Source organism: Eurosta solidaginis, chromosome 3, assembly GCF_040869045.1.
Source record: "Eurosta solidaginis isolate ZX-2024a chromosome 3, ASM4086904v1, whole genome shotgun sequence".
Classification (NCBI taxonomy): Eukaryota; Metazoa; Arthropoda; class Insecta; order Diptera; family Tephritidae; genus Eurosta; species Eurosta solidaginis.
In genome coordinates, this window is record NC_090321.1 from 53,615,438 (window position 1) to 53,641,149 (window position 25,712).

General features: G+C 37.4%; 1 protein-coding gene across 3 annotated transcripts in view; it reads left to right on the forward strand.

Moving 5' to 3' along the window:
- Positions 1-3,395: 3,395 nt before the first annotated feature.
- Positions 3,396-25,712, forward strand: part of LOC137243728 (transient-receptor-potential-like protein) — a 292,030-nt gene continuing 269,713 nt past the window's right edge. For 2 of the 3 annotated variants that reach the window (XM_067771751.1, XM_067771753.1), the window contains exons 1-3: positions 3,396-3,683; positions 18,871-19,030; positions 24,931-25,061. In XM_067771751.1, the coding sequence (XP_067627852.1) occupies positions 18,983-19,030; positions 24,931-25,061 (179 nt within the window). In that variant the 5' untranslated portion in view covers positions 3,396-3,683; positions 18,871-18,982. The other variant, XM_067771752.1, reaches the window with a different exon arrangement.

A 25,712-nucleotide genomic window follows, 5' to 3' on the forward strand; every position in this document is an offset into this window, starting at 1 on the left:
ATTTTGTATTGCGATTGGCTCAAAAAATAAGCGAAATCAGTGATGTAAAATCCCTTAATAGGTTCTAAGGGCATAAACACTCCTTTGAAATGTTTCTTACCTCAAACTTAAGTTAAGGATATATATACGTATGAGAAGGGTTTGAAAAATACTTGGGCTTACATTCAAACATCTTTTGTTTATATGCGAAACAATACAATAACGTCTGAAATGTTAATTTTGATTTTCACACTTCATCCTTCAACACACAAGTCTCTCGGTTTAACATTTCTTAAAGTTGGCGGCCCTATCCAAAACTAGTCCCTTGGAGTGAAACACATTGATTATAGCCTATCAACCAAGTTTAAATATCACCACACGTTACGGCTCCTTTTACAAATGTGAATACGTATTTACATATATTTACTAGGTGAGGCTTTGTCCTTCGCAAGAACACTCAAAGTGGTGAAGCAAAAGCTTTCCCAAGACAGTCGAACCAATGACCGTGTGTGCTACTTCCCTAATGTAGGTGACAGTCGAACTAGTCTGAAAACTGAATCTACGCGGTCATCGATAACGAGCTCTTATATCATAACGGCGGAAAACAGAAGTTTACATATTTCAACTTAAAATCGGTTGACTTTCATCCTAAAATATCGTTTTGATTTAAAAAAGACTATTGAAATAAATGATGTGAACACAGACGTCTGCAAAATTTGGTCTACATTTTAAAAATTTTATCCAGGGTTTTGGTAAAATTTTAATTATGTAGATGCGCCGAGGATTATAAGATTTTCACGATGAGTTACGCATTGACATCCACTTAGACTGCTTATGATTTCGAAGACGGCATCCTTGGCCGCATAGTCACTCCCTAACGTTTCAAGGTGTTTCTCTGGTGAAGTTCGGCAGCATAGCGCGACAAAAACATCCGTTAGAAATTCTTCGGAGCTACACCTAGATCTTGTAGGAAAGTGACGTCGACGAAGGTATGAGTCGCAGTCCTATATCTTCTGTGATGGCATATGGTATGAGGGTCAGGAGGCGTGGTAGCGACTGATGGTTGGGATTGCTATTGTTCGCACATGATTTAAAGAAATTGTGTTCGCGACGATTGTTAGGAGTTAACCCCAGGTGAAACCACGCTTTGCACGAGTTATATGTATCTCTATTTCTTTTCAGCAAACGCAGTAGTGCCAATTCCAAAGACCGGGGTTAGGTTCGAAGCCTCTCTGAAGTAAGTGAACTAGGCACGATCCCTCCGCAAGGAGCTACTCCTGAAAATTTTTAACCGATCTGTGAGATTTTGACGCAAAAACCCCGTATCTTTCCGAAACGGTCAAAACGTTGATTTCCTTAAATACATACAAACAAAACCTTGTAAAAGTCTAGTTGAGGGGTCGACTGCTGATACGCTACCAAAAATATCGAGAGAGGTGTCAAAAACGCGTATTGACCTCGAAAATAATAATCCTAAGGCGGAAAATAAAAATTTTAACTCTTTCAAAAGATATTAACGAAAAACCGAAAAATTACCATTGGGTCCCTCCGAAACCGGGGGTGGGATCCATAGTACTTTTGCGCAGAACACCTTCGGCCCTTCGGCCGTGCTTATAAAAAATTACCCTGGGTGGGTCCAACATAGATTTGGAAACCAAAACTATATCCGCGCAAAACACTTCTGTTCACAATTTTTTTTTTTGGTGTAATGTAGAACAACTACATGAAAATCGCCAACATCAACTGCAAATATCCCCGAACAGAGATACGTTTTTTCTTTTCCGCCTTCGGATTATTATTGTCGAGGTCAATACGCGTTTTTGACACCTCTCTCGATATTTTTGGTAGCGTATTAGCAGTCGACCCCTCAACTAGACTTTTACCCAAAACCTTTTTTTATTATTTTTCTAACTTTCCAATTTACACAGTTAGTATTATACTCCACGTTAAGCAGTACAAACGTGTAAATAAAGTTTGTCCTGAAGACGATTGCCGACGGTAATTCGAAATATATTGGCAGAACGAAAAACTTGTGTTTTATTAGTTTTTGCAAGAAAAAACATAGATTTCGAGCCAGAAAATTGGAAAGTTAAGAAGAAAAGGTCGATAATTCAGTTTTTTTTTTGTATTATTTTTTTTTTTTTAAATAGAAAATCAAGCTTTTTAAAGTCAGAATACCGGCGTATGCCGGCGCGCCGCCCACGCAGCCGCCGCCGGTTTATAACAGAGTCTACGCCGGCGCCGCCGATAAAGTGATCGGCGTAAACATCTATTCCTGGGCACTCATTTCAGATCGCTATTTGTTATGAACGAAATCGGACTATAACCACGCCCTCTTTTTCTATATCTGAAATTTCGAAAAACCGAAAAAGTGCGATAATGCATTACTAAGGACGGATAAAGCGCTGAAACTTGGTAGGTTGGTTGACGTTATGACGCAGAACAGAAAATTAGTTTAATTTTGCACAATGGGCGTGGCACCGCCCACTTTTAAAAGAAGGTAATTTAATAGCTTTTCAAGCTATAATTTGGCAGCTGAGTATGTAATGTTCGTTTACTCCCAAACTTAGCTTTCCTTACTTGTTAAAAATTACTTGTTGCGTTCTACCGCAGAGATATGAAGCCAAGTCGCTCCAGCTTGTGTATAAGCTAGGAGTGGGAAACTTTATCAAATGCTTTATTGAAATCAGTGTAAATAATATCGATGTGAAAATTGTCTCTAAATCCATTAGAAATATGAGTTGTGAATTCAAATAGGTTGGTAATGGTAGATTTGCCGTTACAGAATCCGTGTTGGGAATCTAAAATGTAGAAATGGAAAATGTTAGCTGATTGGTAACAACGGCTTGAAATATCTTTGGGATTGCAGACAATTTTGCAATTCCTCGACAATTTTCTCCACATGACATACTGGCGTTTTTGTGAAAGGGTACGAGAAAAGTTGCCTTTCAAGCACCATGTACATGTTGAATAAATCAGTTAGGGCTGGTAAATGTGTTAAAAAGTATTCCATTTTTCATATGTTGGTATATATATCAGATGCCACGCCCTCTTAACACAAAAAATACAAATTCGTGCATATATCATCCAACGAACGGTCGAACGGTGCGTTCAAAAAAGGAGTTGAAAAAATTTGCTTTTGGCATAACGAAATTGCTATATCTACGACAATTCATAATAAGCATTTATGTATGTATGTATTCGTGTGTGCATTTGAATGGAGGTACGCGTATTTACATTTTTACACCATCACTCTCTACGATAAATATTTAACGTTTTAGTCTAATTAAATTAGGCACATTCAATATGATACCTGCACTGTTTTGTTGTTATTGTTTCAACAAAGGTCGTAGTGTTGGTAATATTTGTGTCTATATAAATTACAGCGCACAATAGCCAAAGCATTTAAAAAGCAACGGTATTTGAGCGTAAATAGTAACGTTTAGCGGCTAAATTCATTAAATTTTACAAAAGTTTGTAAAAAGAATTTGTATTCGTTCTGAAAGCAGCGGAATTTCTTTGAATAAGAAAGTCGCGTATCGCGCGCTATACTTCAGTGGAACGTGAAAAATTCGTTAAAAAAAAAAATAAAAACAAAAAAAAAAAACCGGATAAAAACTGTCGCAGGTGTCCTCGTGAAAGGTTCACATTTGTTGTGGCTGATATATTGTGGTATATTAGTGCTTCAATTACAATAGAGAAAGGTGATCCCACAAAATATCTTAAAAAATATTATGCTGAAATTCTTAAAAAAAAATTTAATAAATAAAAATATAAGTACTTTATTGAGTGGACGAACAAGGACCAGAGCCTTCATAGGTATTCAAAGAGTATGGTATTAAAAAGGTGTGCATAACCAATAAGAGCTTAAATAACATTGAAAAGTGATATGACATGAAAGCAAAAATTACTGAGAATTGATTGAATTAGTTACGCTGAAACGAGTTATTTTTTGAAAAAATTTTGGTCAAATTAATTGAAACGAAAATCTGATCAAATATAAAAAATGTGTACGATAATGAATTTCTACAGTCATTACAATATTGTGTAATACCTACAAATTTACTAAATTACAAAAAAAAAATATATATATATATATATATATGTGGAATTCTTTGTCAAATCAGCCACCCCCCTTCCCATTTCAATTTGAGGAAAACATTTTTTTGAGCACACGAAAAAATTCGTTAAGGAGTGTGGTTTTTATGCCGTTAGGTGTTTTTATACTCAGTTGAGCAGAGCTCACAGAGTATATTAAGTTTGATTGGATAACGGTTGGTTGTACATATATAAAGGAATCGAGATAGATATAGACTTCCATATATCAAAATAATCAGGATCGAAAAAAAATTTGATTGAGCCATGTCCGTCCGTCCGTCCGTCCGTCCGTTAACACGATAACTTGAGTAAATTTTGAGGTATCTTGATGAAATTTGGTATGTAGGTTCCTGAGCACTCATCTCAGATCGCTATTTAAAATGAATGATATCGGACTATAACCACGCCCACTTTTTCGATATCGAAAATTTCGAAAAACCGAAAAAATGCGATAATTCATTGCCAAAGGCGGTTAAAGCGATGAAACTTGGTAGATGGGTTGAAGTTATGACGCAGAATAGAAAACTAGTAAGATTTTGGACAATGGGCGTGGCACCGCCCACTTTTACAAGAAGGTAATTTAAAAGTTTTGCAAGCTGTAATTTGGCAGTCGTTGAAGATATCATGATGAAGTTTGGCAGGAACGTTACAACTATTACTATATATGTGCTAAATAAAAATTAGCAAAATTGGATGAAGAACACGCCCACTTTTTTAAAAAATTTTTTTTTTAATTCAAATTTTAACAAAAAAGTTAATATCTTTACTGTATATAAGTAAATTAAGTCAAAATTCAACTCCAGTAATGATATGATGCAACAAAATCCAAAAATAAAAGAAAATTTCAAAATGGGCGTGGCTCCGCCCATTTTCATTTAGTTTGTCTAGAATACTTTTAATGCCATAAGTCGAACAAAAATTTACCAATCCTTCTCAAATTTGGTAGGAGCATAGATTCTGTGACGGTAACTGTTCTCTGTGAAAATGGGCGAAATCGGTGGAAGCCACGCCCAGTTTTTATACACAGTCCACCGTCTGTCCTTCCGCTCGGACGTTAACACAATAACTTGAGCAAAAACCGATATATCTTTACTAAACTTAGCCCACGTACTTATCTGAACTCACTTTATCTTGGTATAAAAAATGGCCGAAATCCGACCATAACCACGCCCACTTTATCGATATCGAAAATTACGAAAAATGAAAAAAATGCCATAATTCTATACCAACTACGAAAAAAGGGATGAAACATGGTAACTGGATTGGCTTATTGACGCAAAATATAACTTTGGAAAAAACTTTGTAAAATGGGTGTGACACCTACCATATTAAGTAGAAGAAAATGAAAAAGTTCTACAAGGCGAAATCAACAGCCCTTGGAATCTTGGCAGGAATACTGTTAGTGGTATTGCATATATAAATAAATTAGCAGTACCCGACAGATGATTTTCTGGATCACCTGGTCCACATTTTGGTCGATATCGCGAGAATGCCTTCACATATACATCTAAGGGCCACTCGCTTTTAAAACCCTCATTAATACTTTTAATTTGATATCCATATCGTACAAACACATTCTAGAATCACCCTGGCCCACCCGAATGGCGATATCTCGAAAAGGCGTCCACCTATAGACCTAATGCCCACTCCCTCTTAAAATGCTCAGTAATACCTTTCGTTTGATACCCATATCGTACAAACATTCTAGAGTCACCCCTGGCCCACCCTAATGGCGATATCTCGAAAAGGCGACCACCTATATACCTAATGTCCACTCCCTCTTAAAATGCTCAGTAACACCTTTCGTTTGATACCCATATCGTACAAACATTCTAGAGTCACCCCTGGCCCACCCTAATGGCGATATCTCGAAAAGGCGTCCACCTATAGACCTGATGCCCACTCCCTCTTAAAATGCTCAGTAACACCTTTCGTTTGATACCCATATCGTACAAACATTCTAGAGTCACCCCTGGCCCACCCTAATGGCGATATCTCGAAAAGGCGTCCACATATAGACCTAATGCCCACTCCCTCTTAAAATGCTCAGTAACACCTTTCGTTTGATACCCATATCGTACAAACATTGTAGAGTCACCCTTGGTCCACCTTTATGGCGATATCTCGAAAAGGCGTCCACCTATAGAACTAAGGATTGCTCCCTTTTAAAATACTCATTACCACCTTTCATTTGATACCCATATCGTACAAACACATTCTAGAGTCACCCTGGCCCACCCTAATGGCGATATCTCGAAAAGGCGTCCACCTATAGACCTAATACCCACTCCCTCTTAAAATGCTCAGTAACACCTTTCGTTTGATACCCATATCGTACAAACATTCTAGAGTCACCCCTGGCCCACCCTAATGGCGATATCTCGAAAAGGCGTCCACCTATAGACCTAACGCCCACTCCCTCTTAAAATGCTCAGTAACACCTTTCGTTTGATATCCATATCGTACAAACATTCTAGAGTCACCCTTGGTCCACGTTTATGGCGATATCTCGAAAAGGCGTCCACCTATAGAACTAAGGATTACTCCCTTTTAAAATACTCATTACCACCTTTCATTTGATACCCATATCGTACAAAAACATTCTAGAGTCACCCCTTTCCCACCCTAATGGCGATATCTCGAAAAGGCGTCCACCTATAGACCTAATGCCCACTCCCTCTTAAAATGCTCAGTAACACCTTTCGTTTGATACCCATATCGTACAAACATTCTAGAGTCACCCCTGGCTCACCCTAATGGCGATATCTCGAAAAGGCGTCCACCTATAGACCTAATGCCGACTCCATCTTAAAATGATCAGTAACACCTTTCGTTTGATACCCATATCGTACAAACACATTCTAGAGTCACCCCTGGCCCACCCTGATGACGATACCTCGAAAAGGCGTCCACCTATAGACCTCATGCCCACTTCCTCTTAAAATGCTCAGTAGCACCTTTCGTTTGATACCCATATCGTACAAACATTCTAGAGTCACCATTGGTCCACCTTTATGGCGATATCTCAAAAAGGCGTCCACCTATAGAACTAAGGATTACTCCCTTTTAAAATACTCATTATCATCTTTCATTTGATACCCATATCATACAAACACATTCTAGAGTCACCCCTGGCCCACCCTAATGGCGACATTTCGAAAAGGCGTGCACCTATAGACCTAATGCCCACTCCCTCTTAAAATTCTCAGTAACACCTTTCATTTGATTCCCATATCGTACAACTAGAGACACCCCTGTTCCACCTTTATGGCGATATCTCGAAACGGCGTCCACCTATGGAACTAAGGATCACTGCTTTTCAAAATACCCATATCGTACAAACATATTCTAGAGTCACCCCTGGTCCACCTTTATGGCGATTTCTCGAAAAGGCGTTCACCTATAGAACTAAAGCCCATTTCCTTTTAAAGTACTCATTATCACCTTTCATTTGATACCCATATCGTACAAACACATTCTAGAGTCAGCCCTGGTCCACCTTTATGGCGATATCCCTAAATGGCGTCCATCCATAGAACTATGGCCTACTCTCTCTTAAAATACTCTTTAATACCTTCCATTTTATACACATGTCATACAACCACATTCCAGGGTTACCCTAGGTTCATTTTCCTACATGGTGATTTTCCTTATCTTGTCTCCATAGCACTCAACTGAGTATGTAATGTTCGGTTACACCCGAACTTAGCCTTCCTTACTTGTTTTAAATAGAGTTTTTTTAACACTCCAGTAGGCGCGCGACTTTCATTAGTTGATTTGAATCCACTTGGAACTTTTAATAAAACTCCGATTTGAACTTACTCGTTTGAGGTTTCATCCAAGAAGAAGCTTTTTTATTGAAAGTAATGTTTATATACATATATAAAGCCTTACTTACTAACATTAAAGCTAGGATTAAGAGAGTATGTAAAAGAGAGTATTTTAAAGAGAAATGGTTTAAGTGGGTGGTGTATATTCGTATGTAACTCGCGTTCTACAATGGTAGAACGCTTGTGCATTTTGTTGAATATTCTCGCTTACCTTATGTCACTCACGCACACAGTCTTATTACTCTTCTATTACTAGACAATAAACTTTGCCAGTGTCATTGCGGCGACCGATGCGTACGCATCTTGGAGAAATTTTACGGCAAAGGTTCATTTCTACAATTGTAGAACGAGCGCCTAATCGTGTGACATTTTTTTATACATGTAAAGATACATGCTATACATGTAACAAATGGATTTGCCTTGATCAGCAGGTTCTTCTGTGTCCGGACTGCGCTAAATATGAAGAATCGGAGGTGGAATACATAACCGATTAAAAAAATGGGCCTTTTATTATTATAAGTTAAAATTTTGTGTTTTTTTTTTTTTGGTTATGTACAAGAAGTCTGATTTTTGGTTCCCAATGTGTTTAAATTGGTTATGTTTTATTTGCTTTAGTTTTACAATAAAATTTGTTTTATTATTACCAAAAAATTGTTTTCAATTTATAAAGATTTCCTTTGAAAACCTTGTATTAAAAATGTTCTACATAAGTAGAGCGCGCGACTACTAACGTCCCAAATAGGGGCGCGCCTACTGGAGTGTTAACCTGAAAAAACTGTCTAAAGTGAGGCATCTCGCAACAAGTGCCATTTTTTAGTAAAAAATGATCGAAAACAAGTAAGGGCGGGACTGTCTTCATACCTTTCATGAATGGGGCTGAACAATAATCTTATCCCGTTCATAATCTCCAAACAATCGGATGTATAAGATAAGAAATATATAGTGAACAGATGTATATAACTAAACGATATTTAAGATAAATATAAAATAAAAAATAGGCATGTACTTTTTGTGAGGATACAAAGCTTCACGTTTTTTGTGGGCTGCGTGTAAAAACTATGACTACGAATCACGTATTTCAAACATATGTGACGCAAACGTAACTGTTTGATGAAATTTAAAAAAGGGGCAAAAAGACAGTTTATATGGGGTATATATTATATATACCACCGATCTCTATGATTTTTTCAGACGTCATTATATGCTATACACGTAAGCGTTTGGTGAAATTTGAAGCTTCTAACTGTTAAAATGAGGCTGAAATTGCAAAAAAAAAAAATATATATATATATACTATATATATCCTATATACCATCATATATATATTCTATATATCACCGCTCTCTATGATTTTTTTACACAACAATATGTACTATACAGGTAAGCAATCGATGAAATTTGAAGCTTATAGCTGTTAAAATGGGGTAGAAATTGCGAAAATTTCTTATCTGAACAATCGGTTGTATGAGATATATACTATATATAAAACCGATCTCTGTGATTTTTTCAGACAACAATACATGCTATATACGTAAGCATTCGGTGAAATTTGAAGCTTCTAGCTGTTAAAATGGGGCTGAAATTGCGAAAATAATAAGTTAATAAGGTAGTCTTAAGCTAATGACTAATGATTGATTTGATTCTCAGAATTTGAACAACAATCTTTTACTTGATTTGTTAAAAATATCGTTTATAGCAAAAAAATATATGTCGCAGAATTAGGATCCTTTATTGCAATTTAAGTTAGTCATATGTCAGTATGTTATATCATATACATACGTGAGCATTTAGTGAAATGTGAAGCCTATAGCTTTTAAAATGGGGCAGTAATTACGAAAAGTTTCTTATCTGAACAATACGTGCAATATATGGAAGTATATGGTGAAGTTTGAAGCTTCAATCTGTTAAATTGAGGAAGATATGACAAAAATCCTCTTTTTGTGAAAAATCGGTTGTATGGAGGATATATGCTATAGTGGTCCGATCCGGCCGGTTCCGACAAATGTCTAATCGGACACCCAAATACACCCGCTCACCAAATTTTATCAAGATATCTCAAAAATTGAGGGACTAGTTTGCATACAAACAGACAGACGGACAGACGGACATGGCTAAATCAACTCAGCCCTTCATCCTGATTATTTCGGTATACTTAATGGTGGGTCTATCTATTTTCGTTTAAGGACCTACAATTTTGGGTTTCGTGACGAAACTAATATACCATTTCATTTTCATGAAATGTATAAAAATATAATTCCTCAATAATTATGGCCAAATTAATTATTAGAAATATTGTGAGGGTCGCTAAACAAGAATCCGATGTCAAACGTCAAATTCAAGATGGCGGACAGTATTTTTCTTACTGTTGACCCATTTCTACTAAATTCTGTATGTTGGGCGCCATTTTGAATTTGAAATTTGATATCGCATTCTTGTTTAGCGACCACCACAATATTTCTAATAATTTTGGTGATTATTATTGAGGAATTATAGTTTTTTCGATCATTTTTGACTAAAAAATGGCACTTTTTTGCGAGACGCCTCACTTTAGCCCTTTCGAACCTGAAAGCAACCAGCAAGAAAATTCCTGGTTTATTGATTATTTCAGCTTTACTGTAGGCCTTAAAAGTAGAAAATTTTGAAGTGGAGTATCTACCCCCTCCAGGGAGGTCTAGGTGGTGGGACATATGTGTCACATTCGGTGTTTTGAGCGGGACGTATAGGTCCCGTTGGGACAGGAACAGGCTTATAATACATTTTTTTTAATTACTAAAAGTTAGAGAATGTCGGCAAGCTCCAAACGGGACATATTTATACCAACAAATAAACCTACAGTTTTTTCTGGTGTGTAATGTAATTTTTAAAAAATACCTAATGGCATAAAAAACTGCACTTCTTGGTGAATTTTTTCGTGTGGTCAAAAATTTTTTTTTCCCAAAAATTGAAATGGGCAGGGTGCCTGATTTTACAAAGAATTCCCCATATATATATAGTTACTCAACAAAATAAATACACACTTGATTTATGCTGAAAAAACTGAAATGCAGTGGCTCATAGCTTAAATGATAATTTTCATTTAAAACATCGCAAATTCCCCAAAAGAAACCACATTCAAAAAAATGTCAAAGATTATTCAAAGGTAAGGAGAATTAATCAAAATTTCAAAAATGACCATCAAAATTTAAAAAAATTTTTTCAGACTTTCTAAAAAAATTTTGAGTATGTATTTTTGTAGCCCAATAAATTTTAGTATAATAATGTAAATAAAAAAAAATAAATGTAAGGCGCGATAACCTCCGAAGAGATCTAAGGCCGAGCTTCTCTTCCAATTTGCGTCGTGCTCCTCTTGATTCTTCCCTACAAATTGGCCGGACGGGACCTACATGTTTTATGCCGACTCCGAACGGCATCTGCAAGGCAGATGAGTTTTCACTGAGAGCTTTTCATGGCAGAAATACAATCGGAGCGCTTGCCAGACACTGCCGAGGGGCGACCCCGCTTAGAAAAATTTTCTTCTAATTGAAAAATCTTATTTCTAAAATTGATGTTGCTTTGGCCGGGAGTTGAACCCAGGGCATACGGTGTGATAGGCGGAGCACGCTACCATCACACCACGGGTGCTGAGCAATTTCCCACATACAAAATGCCTCATGCGATGTATGGAAGAAATTGCTCAACACCCTCGACGAAAAATATTCTGAAAATTCAGGAAAATTTTTGAGCTATTTCTATCTTGCACATTATTATATTAAAATTTATTGGGCTACAAAAATGCATACTCAGAATTTTTTTAGAAATTCTGAAAAAAAAAAAAAATTTGAAAATTTTGATGGTCATTTTGGAAATTTTGATTAATTCTCCCTCTGTGGTTTCTTTTAGGGAATTTGCGATATTTTAAATGAAAATTATCAATTAAGCTGTGAGCCACTGCATTTGAGTTTTTTTCAGCATAAACCAAGTGTGTATTTATTTTGTTGAGTAACGTATATATAAAACACTAGCAGACCCTGCAGACGTTATTCTGCCCTAAATTTGGTCTATCTGTATACATTTTAATAAGCTTTTCCATCTAACTCTGCTCTCGCCTCTCTACACTTTTTCCTAACCTTTGTACTCACTCCTCCCACCGTATTTTTCGCTTCATCTATCTCCATCTTCGTCTCATTCTATCTCTTTCTCTTTCTCAGTCTCCTTCTATCTTTTCTTCGTTTTTCTCATTCTTCTTCATCTCTTATTGTCAGTCCCAGAGGGTGGTATGTATTTTGTTCCAGTCCCATTCCGAGTCTCAGTCCCAGTCCCATTCCGAGTCTCAGTCTCAGTCTCTATCCCAGTCCTAGTCCTAATCCCAGTCCCAGTCCGTCTCTGATCTACTTCCCGAAAAAAGCATCGTAAATACTAATATAGGCAAATTTGTATACCAAATTTCAGGCAAATCGAATAGGACGTATGTAAATAGGTATGTGGGTATTATTAATTCATGTCTTTATTTCGGCTTCGCTTGCATATTTATCCGTTTTGCCACGTTGATGCGAATAAAACGAATATCACAATGAAAATTATTTTAAAGCTCTCAGCAAAAGCTTTCATTTGATATCCATAATATACACACATTCTAAGGGTATTCAGGTCCATGTTTTTGCCTATATCTCGTCACCCAGTGGTGTAAAACTTACTCTGTATTAAAGCATACAGCAACAGCTTCAATTTGATACCCATAATGTAAAAACATATTCTAGGTGTATCCGGGTCCACGTTTTGGCCTATACCTCGAGACCCTAGTCACCCAGCGGCATCCTAGTATTACTCTGATCCACGTTTTGGCCTATATCTCGAGACTCTAGTCACCCAGGGGTATGAAATTTACCCTCTACTTAAGCACTCATCAACAGCTTTAACTTGTTATCCATATTCTATAAACATATTCCAGGGGTACCCGGGTCCACGGTTTGACCTATATCTCGAGACCCTAGTCACCCAGGGGTATGAAAATTACCCTCTACTAAAGCACTCATCAACAGCTTTCATTTGATATCCATATTCTATAAACACATTCTACGGGTACCCGGGTTCACGTTTTGGCCTATGTCTATGTTTTGGCCTACGACCCTGTGCGTCGAACCTGAATTTACTTTGCTATAAACCTCACGGAGCCCGAAACCTTTCCAACTAATGCAAAATCGTGAAAATCGGTTGGTGCGTTCTGGAGTTATAAGGTCAAGAAAGAAAACCCGACTTATTTTTATATTATAGATTACAATAAAATGTAAAACATGTAAGGTTGTCTAAGTTCGAATGTAACCGAATATTATATACTCAGCGTGAGTTTCAATTATACAGTTTATTTCAGATAAATTAATTTCATAATCCTACTGAGGCATATTTTAAATACAAACTATACCCAAAAAAGTAAGGGAGTATAAGTTCGGGTGCAACTGAAATTGTATTTGCGCTGCTGTTTCTTTTAATTATTTATTTACATACCCACATTTTAAGGAAACATACCTGAATCTTGAAGCTTTCAATATGTTTCAATATTATTGACTTTCTTAACATAATTGTTGATCGTAACGGCATAAACGAATCGAGATAAATATAATTTTCCGTATAACATGTTCGTCCGTCCATTCATCTCTCTGTTATCACGATAACTTGAGTAAATATTGAGATATCTTGTTGAAATTTTGTATATGGGTTCCTTGGCACTCACTCCCAAAGATGCTACTTTTTTTAAACACCGAATATGGAAGGCATATGTATAAACACTCGCATATTTAAAGTACATTTTTTTAAGTTTTTTTTTAAGATTTCTTTAAAAAATGAAAATAATATAAGATCGCTTTGAAAAACTACAAGCTTTTCTTTGTAATAAAATTCAAAGGGTGAGTTCACGATCAAATATTCGTTAATTTGTATGTTTTTTTTTTTTGTGATACATGTACATTAGACTGGGTCGAAAAAAAAGTTGCTAATGTCCGCCCCTAAATTTGAAGATTATGTTGAGAGGGTTTCAGAAAAATTTTTTTAAATTTTTTTGATACTTCGAAATACAGCCGAAAAATATAATGCGTTTCAGGTCTAAGTATAATACGACTCAGGTAAAATAACTGTTGAAATAAATATTGAAAGTTCTATAACTTCTTTGTTTATTATTTTAGTAATATGGTTTGAAAGCAAAATTTTCTTGAATTTTTAAGTACTTTCGTTTGGTAAGGAAAAAAACATACATTAGGGGAGGGGGGTAAAATTTTGTTAGCTTAAAAGGACATTAAACGGAAATGTGAAGCTTCTCAAGGCCAAAATAATGACATATCAATTTTAAAAATCGGACGTCAAATAACCAAGTTACAACGAAAAAACCTTTTCGGCTGTATTTCGAAGTATAAAAAAAAATTAAAAGACATTTTTCCGAAACCCTCTCAACATAATCTTCAAATTTAGGGGCGGACATTAGCAACTCTTTTTTTTTTTTGTATGGGAGCCAACCCAGTCTAATGTAAATATTCCAATATCATGATTCAATTACTAAAGATTTGTTTTCTAATAACAGCAAAGTTTTAACACTCCCAAATTTAAAAGCCAGGACGGGATGCTCTTACGAAAGAAGGAAAGCGGAGAATAATTTAATCCACTTCAGCGAAAATTGTTGTAGAAAATACCTTAAGTAGTAAATTAGTAGTGATAGTATTTTGTAAATACCAACCCAATTCAATTTTTACTTATTATTTACTTAATATTTCGTGAATTGATAAAGAGTTATATTGCTTTTGTTATTGTTTATTTATTTTTTAGTTATTTGTTTTAAGCACAGCGACTTAAGAATTGTATTCAAAAATTCAATATTTCAGAATTTTTTCTGAAGTGCGTTTCAAAATATTGAAAAAGCGTGCTTCTGGAACAAATCCCGAGGTGGCGAATTTTTGAAAAATACTTGCGACCATTGATCTCCCTCACAGCTACTCATCCAAGCCTACTTCCCTGAAGAAGCCTAGAAATTCTTTTTGCTTAAGAGTTTCTACGTCGGAATGCTCCGGCCAGGGTGAGCCCACAAACTTTGTTCTAAATCTTGAGGTTTCGTCGCATTTCACTCCGCTGAACGATTACAGAACCGGTACGTGTCACTCGATTGTTTTACCCAGTTAATGCATGTGGCTTTTGAGTCTGTAATTTTTGGCAAGAACAGCTGTTAGCATTTTTAGGTATTTTTTCAAAGGCCAATGAATAACCTAAAGCGATTTGTACTATATTCTCCTAACAGTAGGATAAATTGTCTTTAACCTGGCGCAATGTGATAGTATCTTCCTCCTCTCTTCTAAAAATAAATGCCTCCTATATTCCTGTGGGCTTACTGACAGAAGCGGCTCAGCACCAATCAGTCATGCAGTCTCGGCCTCTCTGGCGCCTTGCACCAATATTCGCTCTTCAAGCACCTCATGCCTCCCTAATTCCCTGAAGGCCATTTGCCACATGCGGTTGAGACCCAATGGGCCGTGCAGTCGCTTCCACTTTCGCCGGTGTGCATATCCGCCTATTACCCTCCACTCTAATGTTGTCTGGTACCCAGGCCGGTAGTACTACATTCTTTGTACCTATTTCTTTAGATTTTCCACGCAATCGAAAACTAAAAAAAAAATAAATGTAAGGCGCGATAACCTCCGAAGAGATCTAAGGCCGAGCTTCTCTTCCAATTTGCGTCGTGCTCCTCTTGATTTTCCCTACAAATTGGCCGGAGGGGACCTACATGTTTTATGCCGACTCCGAACGGCATCTGCAAGGCAGATGAGTTTTCACTGAGAGCTTTTCATGGCAGAAATACACCAGGAGCGCTTGCCAAACACTGCCGAGGGGCGACCCCGCTTAGAAAAATTTTCTTCTAATTGAAAAACCTTATTTCTAAAATTTTGATGTTGCTTTGCCCGGGAGTTGAACCCAGGGCATACGGTGTGATAGGCGGAGCACGCTACCATCACACCACGGTGGCCGCCGAAAACTAGTCTTGATTTTATTTTGAACTCCGAAATTGCCTTGAGTGCGGATTGACTATCGCTGAATAGGGCGATGGTTTAGTCAGAGTATCCGCATTGAAGATTGAGCTTAGCACACTGACTGTAGCAGGATTAGGTTGAGAATAGTCTCTGGCGATTTATGCTGTAGTATGCATCCCAAAAACAATAAATACAATTTTGTGAACAAATCGCACCATTTTCTCTCTTCAAGCAATTTATGCCCCTTATTCCTTGCGGGCCAACTACCACAAGCGGTTCAGGCTCAATAGGTAGGGCGATGGTTTAGTCGGAATATCCACGTAGAAGGTTCAGCTCAGCACACTGACTTAAGGCGTAGACTTCTGCTTAAAATATGCTCGGGTATTCTTTCAAAGGCACTGACATTCTGGCTCTGGGTTCAAAGAAATCAGCCCGCATCTTCTTTGGAGTTTACCAGCCATTTGTATATCATATGATCTTACGTAGGCATTGGATACTCTCTTGTCTGGCTGCATTCCAAGTTATCTTGCCTCCCTGCTTCTACATTATATCTTTTCTAAAACACTACCTATCTTTTCTAAAAGACTACCTCCTGGGTGTTGCGAGATTGGTTTACTCCCTTTCATTTGCACGAGCGCATCTCTGCAATACTCAGGAGTGTTCGCTTGGCTAACTACTCTATCGTTACGCGTGGCGTGGTTAGGTTGGGAGTAGTCTCTAGCGCTGTATGCATCCCAGAAAACAATATAAAATTGTATTATGAAAAAATTATTTTTATTTAGTTATACTCTACTAAATCATTCCACTAATCTGCTCACAACAACTCGACCTTTTTTATTGTCTAAATAAAGAAATCTATTAATCCACCATTCTTTGTGCACAAAACTCTTTCCGCTTAATCAAAACGCACAAAATGTCATTTATTGTTGTTGCCTTTTGAAACTTTTTCTGAGGGGCATTCAACATGTTTATGGTATCCATAACTACCTATTAAACTATACAAAAACAATGGTCTTTTATGAAAATATGTTGTGAATTCATAACGATGCACTCTCAACTATGAACTTTATAAGCATCTCCATATGTATATATGTCTGCACACGTCTATGTTGTAAAAACAAAGTTCTCACACACCCTAAATACCACAGCGCGCATAAATAAAATATGTCAACGCTTCAGCAAAAAATGTTTTCAACGCCAAAGAGAGCAACAACAAACTGGGATTCATGCATTAAATATATGTGGGATTTGTCGTTAGCTTTGGTTCACCTGCGAGGCACTTTACACACTATTTTTGCCGCTCAACACCCTGTTGCCACAACGAACGCACAACTTTCGTACAACTTAATGAAATTGTACCGATGGGAATTTGGAAAACAAAAACTGAAGCCATAAAATCTGAATGCTTTATATAAAACAAAAACAATGTGCGCATTTTGCTATGATACTCACAAGACCGTTATTGAAATATGTACCTATTATAACTTAAATAAATTCTGAATGTAACTAGTATAAGTTTTTAGAGCTTGTGTTTGTGTGTGTGCACAGAAAATATGATTATTGCAATTTGTAAATATTTTTTATTAACATTTTATATTCTTCATGCAAAGTTACTATTTTTCCAAATATGAAATATGTAATTAAATTTAAAACAGGCGTGAGTACCAAGTACTCATAAAGTTCAATGTGTAAATATGCGTGGGTATGTTTGGAAAACTAATGTTTTAAGTTAAGTAAAGCTCATCTAGAGTACGAACTTTACCCGAAAAACTAATTTCGGGCGCTTTGAGAAGAGTTTCATCGGCTTCGCCTCATTAACTATCGGCAAAGAGTTATATGTTTGTTGTCACCGAGTCATTGGCCGATTATTGGTTTCTTCTTGGCTTTTTATCGATGATCTGTTGAAGTTTTATCGGTATTTGTACGATAACGCTCCGATCAGTCATTGCTAAAAAATCTATAACGCACCGATATCAAATTGGTTATACGCCGATGCGAAGTCGATAAATTTTCGTTACCAACTTTTTGATAATAAATAAAGAAAGCGCTTCTTATAAATAAGTAACACTCACATTACAAATCCATAGATTTTCGAAAATAAATTGATAACTTATCGATAAACATTCGATTAATAGTCGACAAATTTTCGATAACAAACCGAACATTTTTCGACAACGCTCCGATAACAAATGGGTAGATTATGTTAGGTTGTAAGCGCATGCGTGGGAGTTTCCCACACTTCCATTCGAAGTCATTTGTGTCCAGGGTGTGAGTGCCCTTAGTGAGTGCAAGGTGACGGCGTATTCGTTCTTCCCAGTAGTCCTCATCGAACCACTTGCTTTCTTAATTAGCCCAAGCACGGGTGAAATATCCTACTTCACAACATCTGCCAGACTCATACAAAGCTGTCCACCTCGCTGCAGGCACCAAGCACAGGGAGATATTCAGGTGGGATCTCAATGCCTTTACGGCGGCCTGGCTGTCGAAAAATTTGGTTACGTTGATATCTGGGAGCATACTATCCACACAACTTCTATACTGGAGCAGTGTAGCTGCTCTCTCCCTATTGCATATTACTCCGCCTCTAAGACACTGCGTTGGTCTGGAAGTCGGTGCAATTGGTTTACCTACAGATGTTTTGAGTCGAGTATAAAACCAAGATATTTCCTTTTGCAAAATATGGATAACTTTTCGAATAATAATCGATAACTTTTCGTTAATAAATCGATAATTTTTCGTTAAGAAATCGATAATTATTCGAGAAAAAAGCTATACATTAACGATGACAAATTCGCGCCAAGTTTTTATTTTTTTTTTTTGATCAACCGCGACTAAATTACTGGAAATAGTTTAAAAAAAATTTAAAAAATTGAATTCGATAGTATGAAAAAGTTATGCCCAAAAATTAATTCTTTTATACACATACATTTTTCGTTATCACTAAACACATAAAACATATTTCTTTTCCTTGTACTTATCAGGCTTTGCACAGCTTTTGATCACATCAAAACAGCTCCAGTGAAACTTTATAAAATGCGCATCGAGAATTGAAAATAAACTTCATTTGCTCATTGGAAAGCTTTTGTACTAAAAATGAGTCAACAAAGAAACCTAAGCATACAAAATAAGACGCAAACTGGTGTAAGTTTAGGCAAAGTTTTTTATGGCGACTTAAATAAAGTAATACATCCAAATTCAAAAAGTAATAAAAAGTAGTTATTTGCTAGTATTAATGTATTTGTCAGCGTCATAATATCGACAAATTTAAATAAAATGAAAATTTAACTTTAGTTACAGCTCAGCTGCAGACATTGAACTCCATTTATTTGTAACGTGCCGGTTGACATAACTACTGGAAATACAAAGTAAATAATGGCTTTTACATATCGCTTTTCATTTTCCTATTTCTTCTTGTACTCCGTCCCCCCTCATTTCCTCTCTTGTTCTATTTATTTTTCCCGTTCCTTCCATATCACATGCTTAATCATATTTTCACATACGCGGCAACTATATGAACATATTATAATTAATTTTGGCAAATTCCTGCTTAGTTTACACCTTCTGCTAACTTCGAATCGCTGAACTGTAGAATAAATATTTCAAATATTCAGTATTGCAAAATGGTCTTTATTTAGACTACTTTGGGTGTAGTACAATTATACTTCTCTAAAAGCATGTTTAAATCAAACTGATTACTGATTCGTCAGGTTACGCTGCTTTTATACTCTCAGTCGCCTCGTTTCGCTCATCCCAAGGTCTAGGTGTTACACGAACATGCCTTCTTGAACAGTTGTATCTCATGCTTGGTTATTTAGCTATATACATGTATATCAGTAGCTTATATTTTTCTTCTAACAATATGCGTGTGTATGTGTAAGAAACAAACTCTGCTCTTAGTTGACTGCTATATATGTGGATGTGAGATATCTCTTCACTTCGAGCTGCTGGTTATGTATGTAGAATTTTTTTTTTTTTTTTTTTTTTTTTGCGGGGAGGCTGAAAAATGCCTAATGCACCATAATTGCTGCCGTCGCAGCAACCGTGTGTCCGTAGGCTAAAAAAACAGCCCCGTTCCGCAACCGTCGCCCACCCCGGCACCACTTTCGCATTACTTCAGGGTGGCGTTCCATTTTTTAACCCATTATTGCCCAGAGAGATCCAGATGGGTTAGGAACATACAACTTTGAGACAAGAATTTATTTGCTCGTAGAAGCAAAATATGAAAAAATAAAGTTTCTACCTCTGCTGGTTTTGGAGTTATGAGCTGTAACATATGTGTAACGGTGGGCACTACTCAATACATTTTGACTGCCTTATTGGTAACTGACAATAAACGAAAATTGTTGAACTTTAAGTAACAGTTGACTGGTTTATTGTATTTCACTTATTTATGTAGAGAAAATAAAGAAATTCAGGCAACTTTCGAAACAAATATATAAAAACTTATAATAAATACATATGTATATGCTCCATTTAGGAATAAAGATTTAGTTAGTATTGAAATAATGATATTTCTCGAAACATTTTATACATAAACCAACGTTAAATTTTTTACACATAGAAGAAGGGTGAGCTGCACAATTCAGGCCAGTGCAGCGTCGCCTTTTTTGTCTATAGTTTCGACCACAAAATGATTTATGCTGTCAAAACGGCTAGAATATTGAGATTCATAAGTAGCAACTCTCCGGTAACTTTGAGGATGTTTTGTTACCCCGTAAGTTCTGCAATAACGATGTATAATCCAAGCGTTTTGTATTGAAACATCTATTAGCCAAGTAACAATTGAGCGCCACAATTTTCTACCACGTACTCCAATTCTATAGGCATTTACATTTTCGTCCATTCTATCCGTTCCACCCATGTGTTTGTTGTATTGTTGAATATAATTTGGCAAAGGTAACATAATACGTTTCCTTTCCAATCGCGAATACCTACCAATGGTGGTAACAGGTAGTTTGCCATGTATAGTAGAAGATACACTCACCACTGCATTGTCAACCCATTTAGTTATTTTAATATCGGTTGACTCCATCTTCGCGTTTTCCGTGTAACCACGTTCATTTTTCTCAATTCTTCTTTCGTCTGCAAAATACATGATTTTGGAATTATGTTTGGTCGAATGGTTCCGGTTCCATGATAACCACGTTGCTTAGTCCAACTAAGGCTGAGGGTGACGTGAATAAGTTGTCAAAGTAAAAACTGAATTCTAAACTCTTGATACTTTCGTCAAACGCGTCCAGCATGCAAAATAGCGGCGTTATGTTTTACCCGTATTGGAATGCATACTCCTCTTTCATACGAGGATTCCATTCTGGGTACATCTCGAAATTTACTAAATACCCTAAAGGAGTATTCAGGCTCAACATTTTGTATCCAAATCGTAATGGCTTACTAACTTTTCTATGCCTTACACATAAACAAAAACAATCGAAATATAAGTGCTGAGGAGTGCCCACTGTTACATATACGTAACGCTCCGATTGTCGGTTATCCCTAGAAGCCTACCGCTACCAAACATTTCATTTTTCATTTGCATAATTCTATGTATATATATATCTAAGTAAATAAACACAAAACTTTCACTGCTAAAATGTTTCTTTACTATTTTAATATTTGTTCTTACCTTCGTCTCGTTGTAGTTTTGCGTTTCGCCTCACTTTTAAAAAAGTCGTTTTCACACAACGACCAAGCGCGATGAAATAAAAAGTGCAACTGATTCAGTGCTTGATTGACAGGGTTATCTAAATTTTATTATATTTCTCGGAATGCAAAAATTTGAAATTTTACTAGCCTGCTATGACTAACGGGTGTTTCAAATTCAAACGGGCTGCGTTACGCATATGTAACAGTGGGCAGTATTGGGTTAAGAGCCTACTGTTGTCCCTGCGTCCAGGTTCCCGCTATTTGCTCTGAGTGTCCATTTAACCGCCACTGCTTCGCGTGCGCATTTCTCTGCGCTCCCTCTCAGCATCCATCAGGCGTATCATTACTATAAATGCCATTTTGCTCACTGCAGTCCAACACTCTTTCCTGTTGCACATATGTGATACTAAATTTCTCGTGGTAGGTTCCTCCCCAAAGACTCCATGCATGGTGAGTCTTTCTTCGTGGAAACGGGGGCAGTGGAATATGACGTGTTCTGCGTTTTCTAACTCCGTGGTACACATTGGGCAATGAGGATCTTCCTCTATCCTACGCTTCCATAAATAGTCTTTGAAACCGCCATATCCACTCATTATCTGCGTATGGTAATTCAGTTCGCCGTGCTTCCGCTCATTCCATTGAGCTACGTTCCAAACTAGTGTGAAAGTCCAACGCCCTTTACTCGAGGCCTCCCACCGTTCATGCCACTTAGCTATTGTTTGTGTCCTTGCTCTTTTCTTGTCTTCTTCAGATGGTCGCTCGATATTAGTGTTATACAGATCGGCCATTTCGCTTGCCAGTAAGGACACCGTCCGATAAGCACTTGCTATTCTTAAAGAAGCAAGTCAGTACGCTGCTAATATATATTTTTGATGGGTCTGTTTAAATCCATACCACACTGGTGCTGCGTATAGTATTATTGAGCTGGTTACTGTGGACAATAGCTGACGTGTAGCTTCGCTCGGACCACCAATGTTTGGCATTATTCGCATAAGTGATCCATTAAATTTGGTAATTTTCTCCCCCACCGCTCTGAAGTGCTCTTTGAAAGTTAACTTAGAGTCAATGTGCACTCCTAAGTATTTTAGGGAATCCTTTGGGGTGATTTGATTATCCCCGACAGTTAAGACTAACTCGTTCGCCGACCGATTGGAGCTTACTAATACCACTTCCGTCGTTTGGCTAGCCAACTCCAGTCCCGTATTGGTCAGCCATTCCTTTATTCTTGCTACGGCGTCATTACATAATGCTTGAAGCAGGTCCAGTTTCTTGGCCACTACTACCACTGCAATATCATCAGCATATCCCACAATTTGCGTGTTTTCTGGTAGATCAATCTTTAGCACCCCGTCATACATTACATTCCAAAGCGTTGGACCGAGAACAGATCCCTGTGGGACGCCTCCTGTGATTTTGTACTCTTTTGCTCCTTGATCCGTGTCAAAAAGAAGTACTCTGTCTTTAAGATAGCTACCTATTATTCTGCGTAAGTAAGCTGGAATGCCGAAGCTTTGCAGCGCTGCCATTATCTGCATCCAGTTCGCAGTGTTAAAAGCATTCTTGATGTCCAACATAATCAGTGCATGTAGAATATCTTCGTTGCCTTGTTCATAAGTAGGACTATTTACTTTGATATGCACAAGTGCATAAGTGTGGCTGGTTGCTGCTTTTGTTGTTGTGATTATTTACTAACAGCATAGCGATGCCAACATTCGCCACAATATATTAGTTAGCTCATACAAACAGTTAGGGAGATATAGAGAACTTAGCTTAATTTTTTTCCTGAAGGTTGTGTGAACCGAGCGTTCGTCAAACTATGGTCTAAAGAATTCGATGATACATATATAATACTAAAACTCTCTTTATATGTTTGGTGAGGCCAATATTGAAATACGCTTCGATAATCTTGAACCCTCGTTACCGGACCCACTGCGACAAATTAGAATCAGTTGGCTTCGAATCACACCCTTTCCAACCTCTCACTCTTATCACCAGATTGAGTTTCTTGGTATCAGAGCCATGAAGGTAATGACTACTAAACCATGTAGGCTACTACAGAAGCATTCCATTGTTCACAGGCAAATGGGGAACAAAGCACTTCAAACAATACGGGATTAAATATCCAGGTATAAGACAGGCCAAATAGTTTATACTCCCTGCAACGACTGTATTTGCCAAACTCATTAATCTTAGCAAAGAGGAATTATGAATCCTCACTGTGTATTATACGAAACACTGCAGTCTACAATATCATCTCAGTAAGTTTAATCTATCAGGTACATAAATCTGTAGCTTTTGTGAGCTTTAGGTTGAAACGCCACATTCTCTGCGGATGCAGCTTCCTTAACCATGCTCTATTACAAAAAAATATATATATACCTGAGATCTTGAATTGTTGTTGTTGTTGTAGAGATAGGGTCACTCTCCGAAGGCCCTGGGGATTGTTATCGCTATTGAAGGTCCTTTGCCGGATGCAGGTTCGGTACTTTCCTATAACAAGACCCACTCAGGTACTAGCCTTACCATCTAGGGAACAATTTGGTATGACCACATGAAACCTTCTAGGCCATAACGCACTTCCACCCCCTTAATCCATGAGAAACTTGGGGTCGCCAGAGCCTCGGCTGTTAAAGAAAGGATTCGCCAAGGGTAGGTGGGGTTGGCAATTGGGTTGGAGACGATATATATTGCGCTGTAAACCCCTTGAGAGGGGTTGCGCTACACAACCCCTTGAACCAATTTGGTAGTCACCTCTTACGACAGACATAGCTGCCGCGGGTATATTCTAAGCCTTCTAAAACACTGAGGGTTGTTCATTCTGTTAGAACTCCTTGCTACGCTCTCGACATTTTCCTAATTAAGTTCTTGACAAGCTAGTTCCATATTTTGAGATTTAAACGAAATTGTTACTCCTGATAATAACAAGAATCTCTTCATATATTTACTTTTTTTCAGCCTAAAAGCCCCTTAATAAAATAAAATAAAATATACCACAAAGCTTTTCCCACCCAAACTTTCACCACAAAAGAAAAAATAAATTGAGTTTACCCTTTATCCAATTTCACGTAATTTCTTTTATGCTTCTTTACTGCTCCCAAATATGCTTCTTGATAACCTTTGTAAATATATAAGCAACTTGCATTTCAGTTTGTTGTTGTTTGTTATATTTGCTTGTTGTTGTATTTTTGATTATTACACCCAAATAAACCTTAAACTTATTATATTGTCATTCTTATTACATTTAATCTTATATCAACACTTCTTTTCTGTTTTCTTTCCGAAAAAAAAAAAAACAATATATATCAACAATCACTTCCGCTTAACATACAAAAAATATTTGGTTACGTATCCGCCATGCCCTTCACTTGTATGCAAATGGATGTTCGTACGCAATGCAGGTGCCAGCACACGGCTTACCGGCTGGCGCACGTAAGGGCTGTTTACCATTGGGATTGCCACAACCACTTTTGTTGGAGGAGAAGAAATTTTTGTTGGCAGTCGAACGTGGCGATATTAGCAATGTACGCAGGTGAGTACTGAAACGGGTTAAGGGTGTGATGTAGAGGAAAACAAATTTTTGGTATAAACATAAAAGAGTGTGTTTATTACAAAAGCAAATGCTGATAGACTGCACTCCTTGTATCGAATGTTTTTTAATACGTTTTGGAAATTAAATTTGGTGCACTAAAGAGGCTGTGTTGTTAACTTTTATTATCAGCTCACTAAATCTTAAGAAAATCTGGTGGAGTATCTAAAACGGCCGCGAGGACATATAACAGAGATCGATTTACACTCGCTTGCGATGCGAAATACAAACCCCAGCGGGTTAGAGGGTTAGAATACACTCGCGGTAGGTATGGCTGACGTAAGAGATATGCCTGACGTAAGAGGAGGTAGATTAAAGGGGTTGTGTAGCGCAACCCTTTCAAAGTGTTGGTAGCGCAAAATATAGCTTCTCCAACTCAATTGTCAACCTCACCTATACGTGGCGAATCATGTTTCATTAACATCCGAGGCTCTGGCGACCCCGAATTCCTCATGTATCTAGGGGATGGGAGGGCGGAATAGCCTAGAAGGTCGTATGTGGTCATAACAAAACTTTCCCGAGATGGTCGGGCTTGGTACCGGAATGTACCGGCAAAGGACCAACACTCCCGAAGGCCTTCCGGGAAGTATCCTT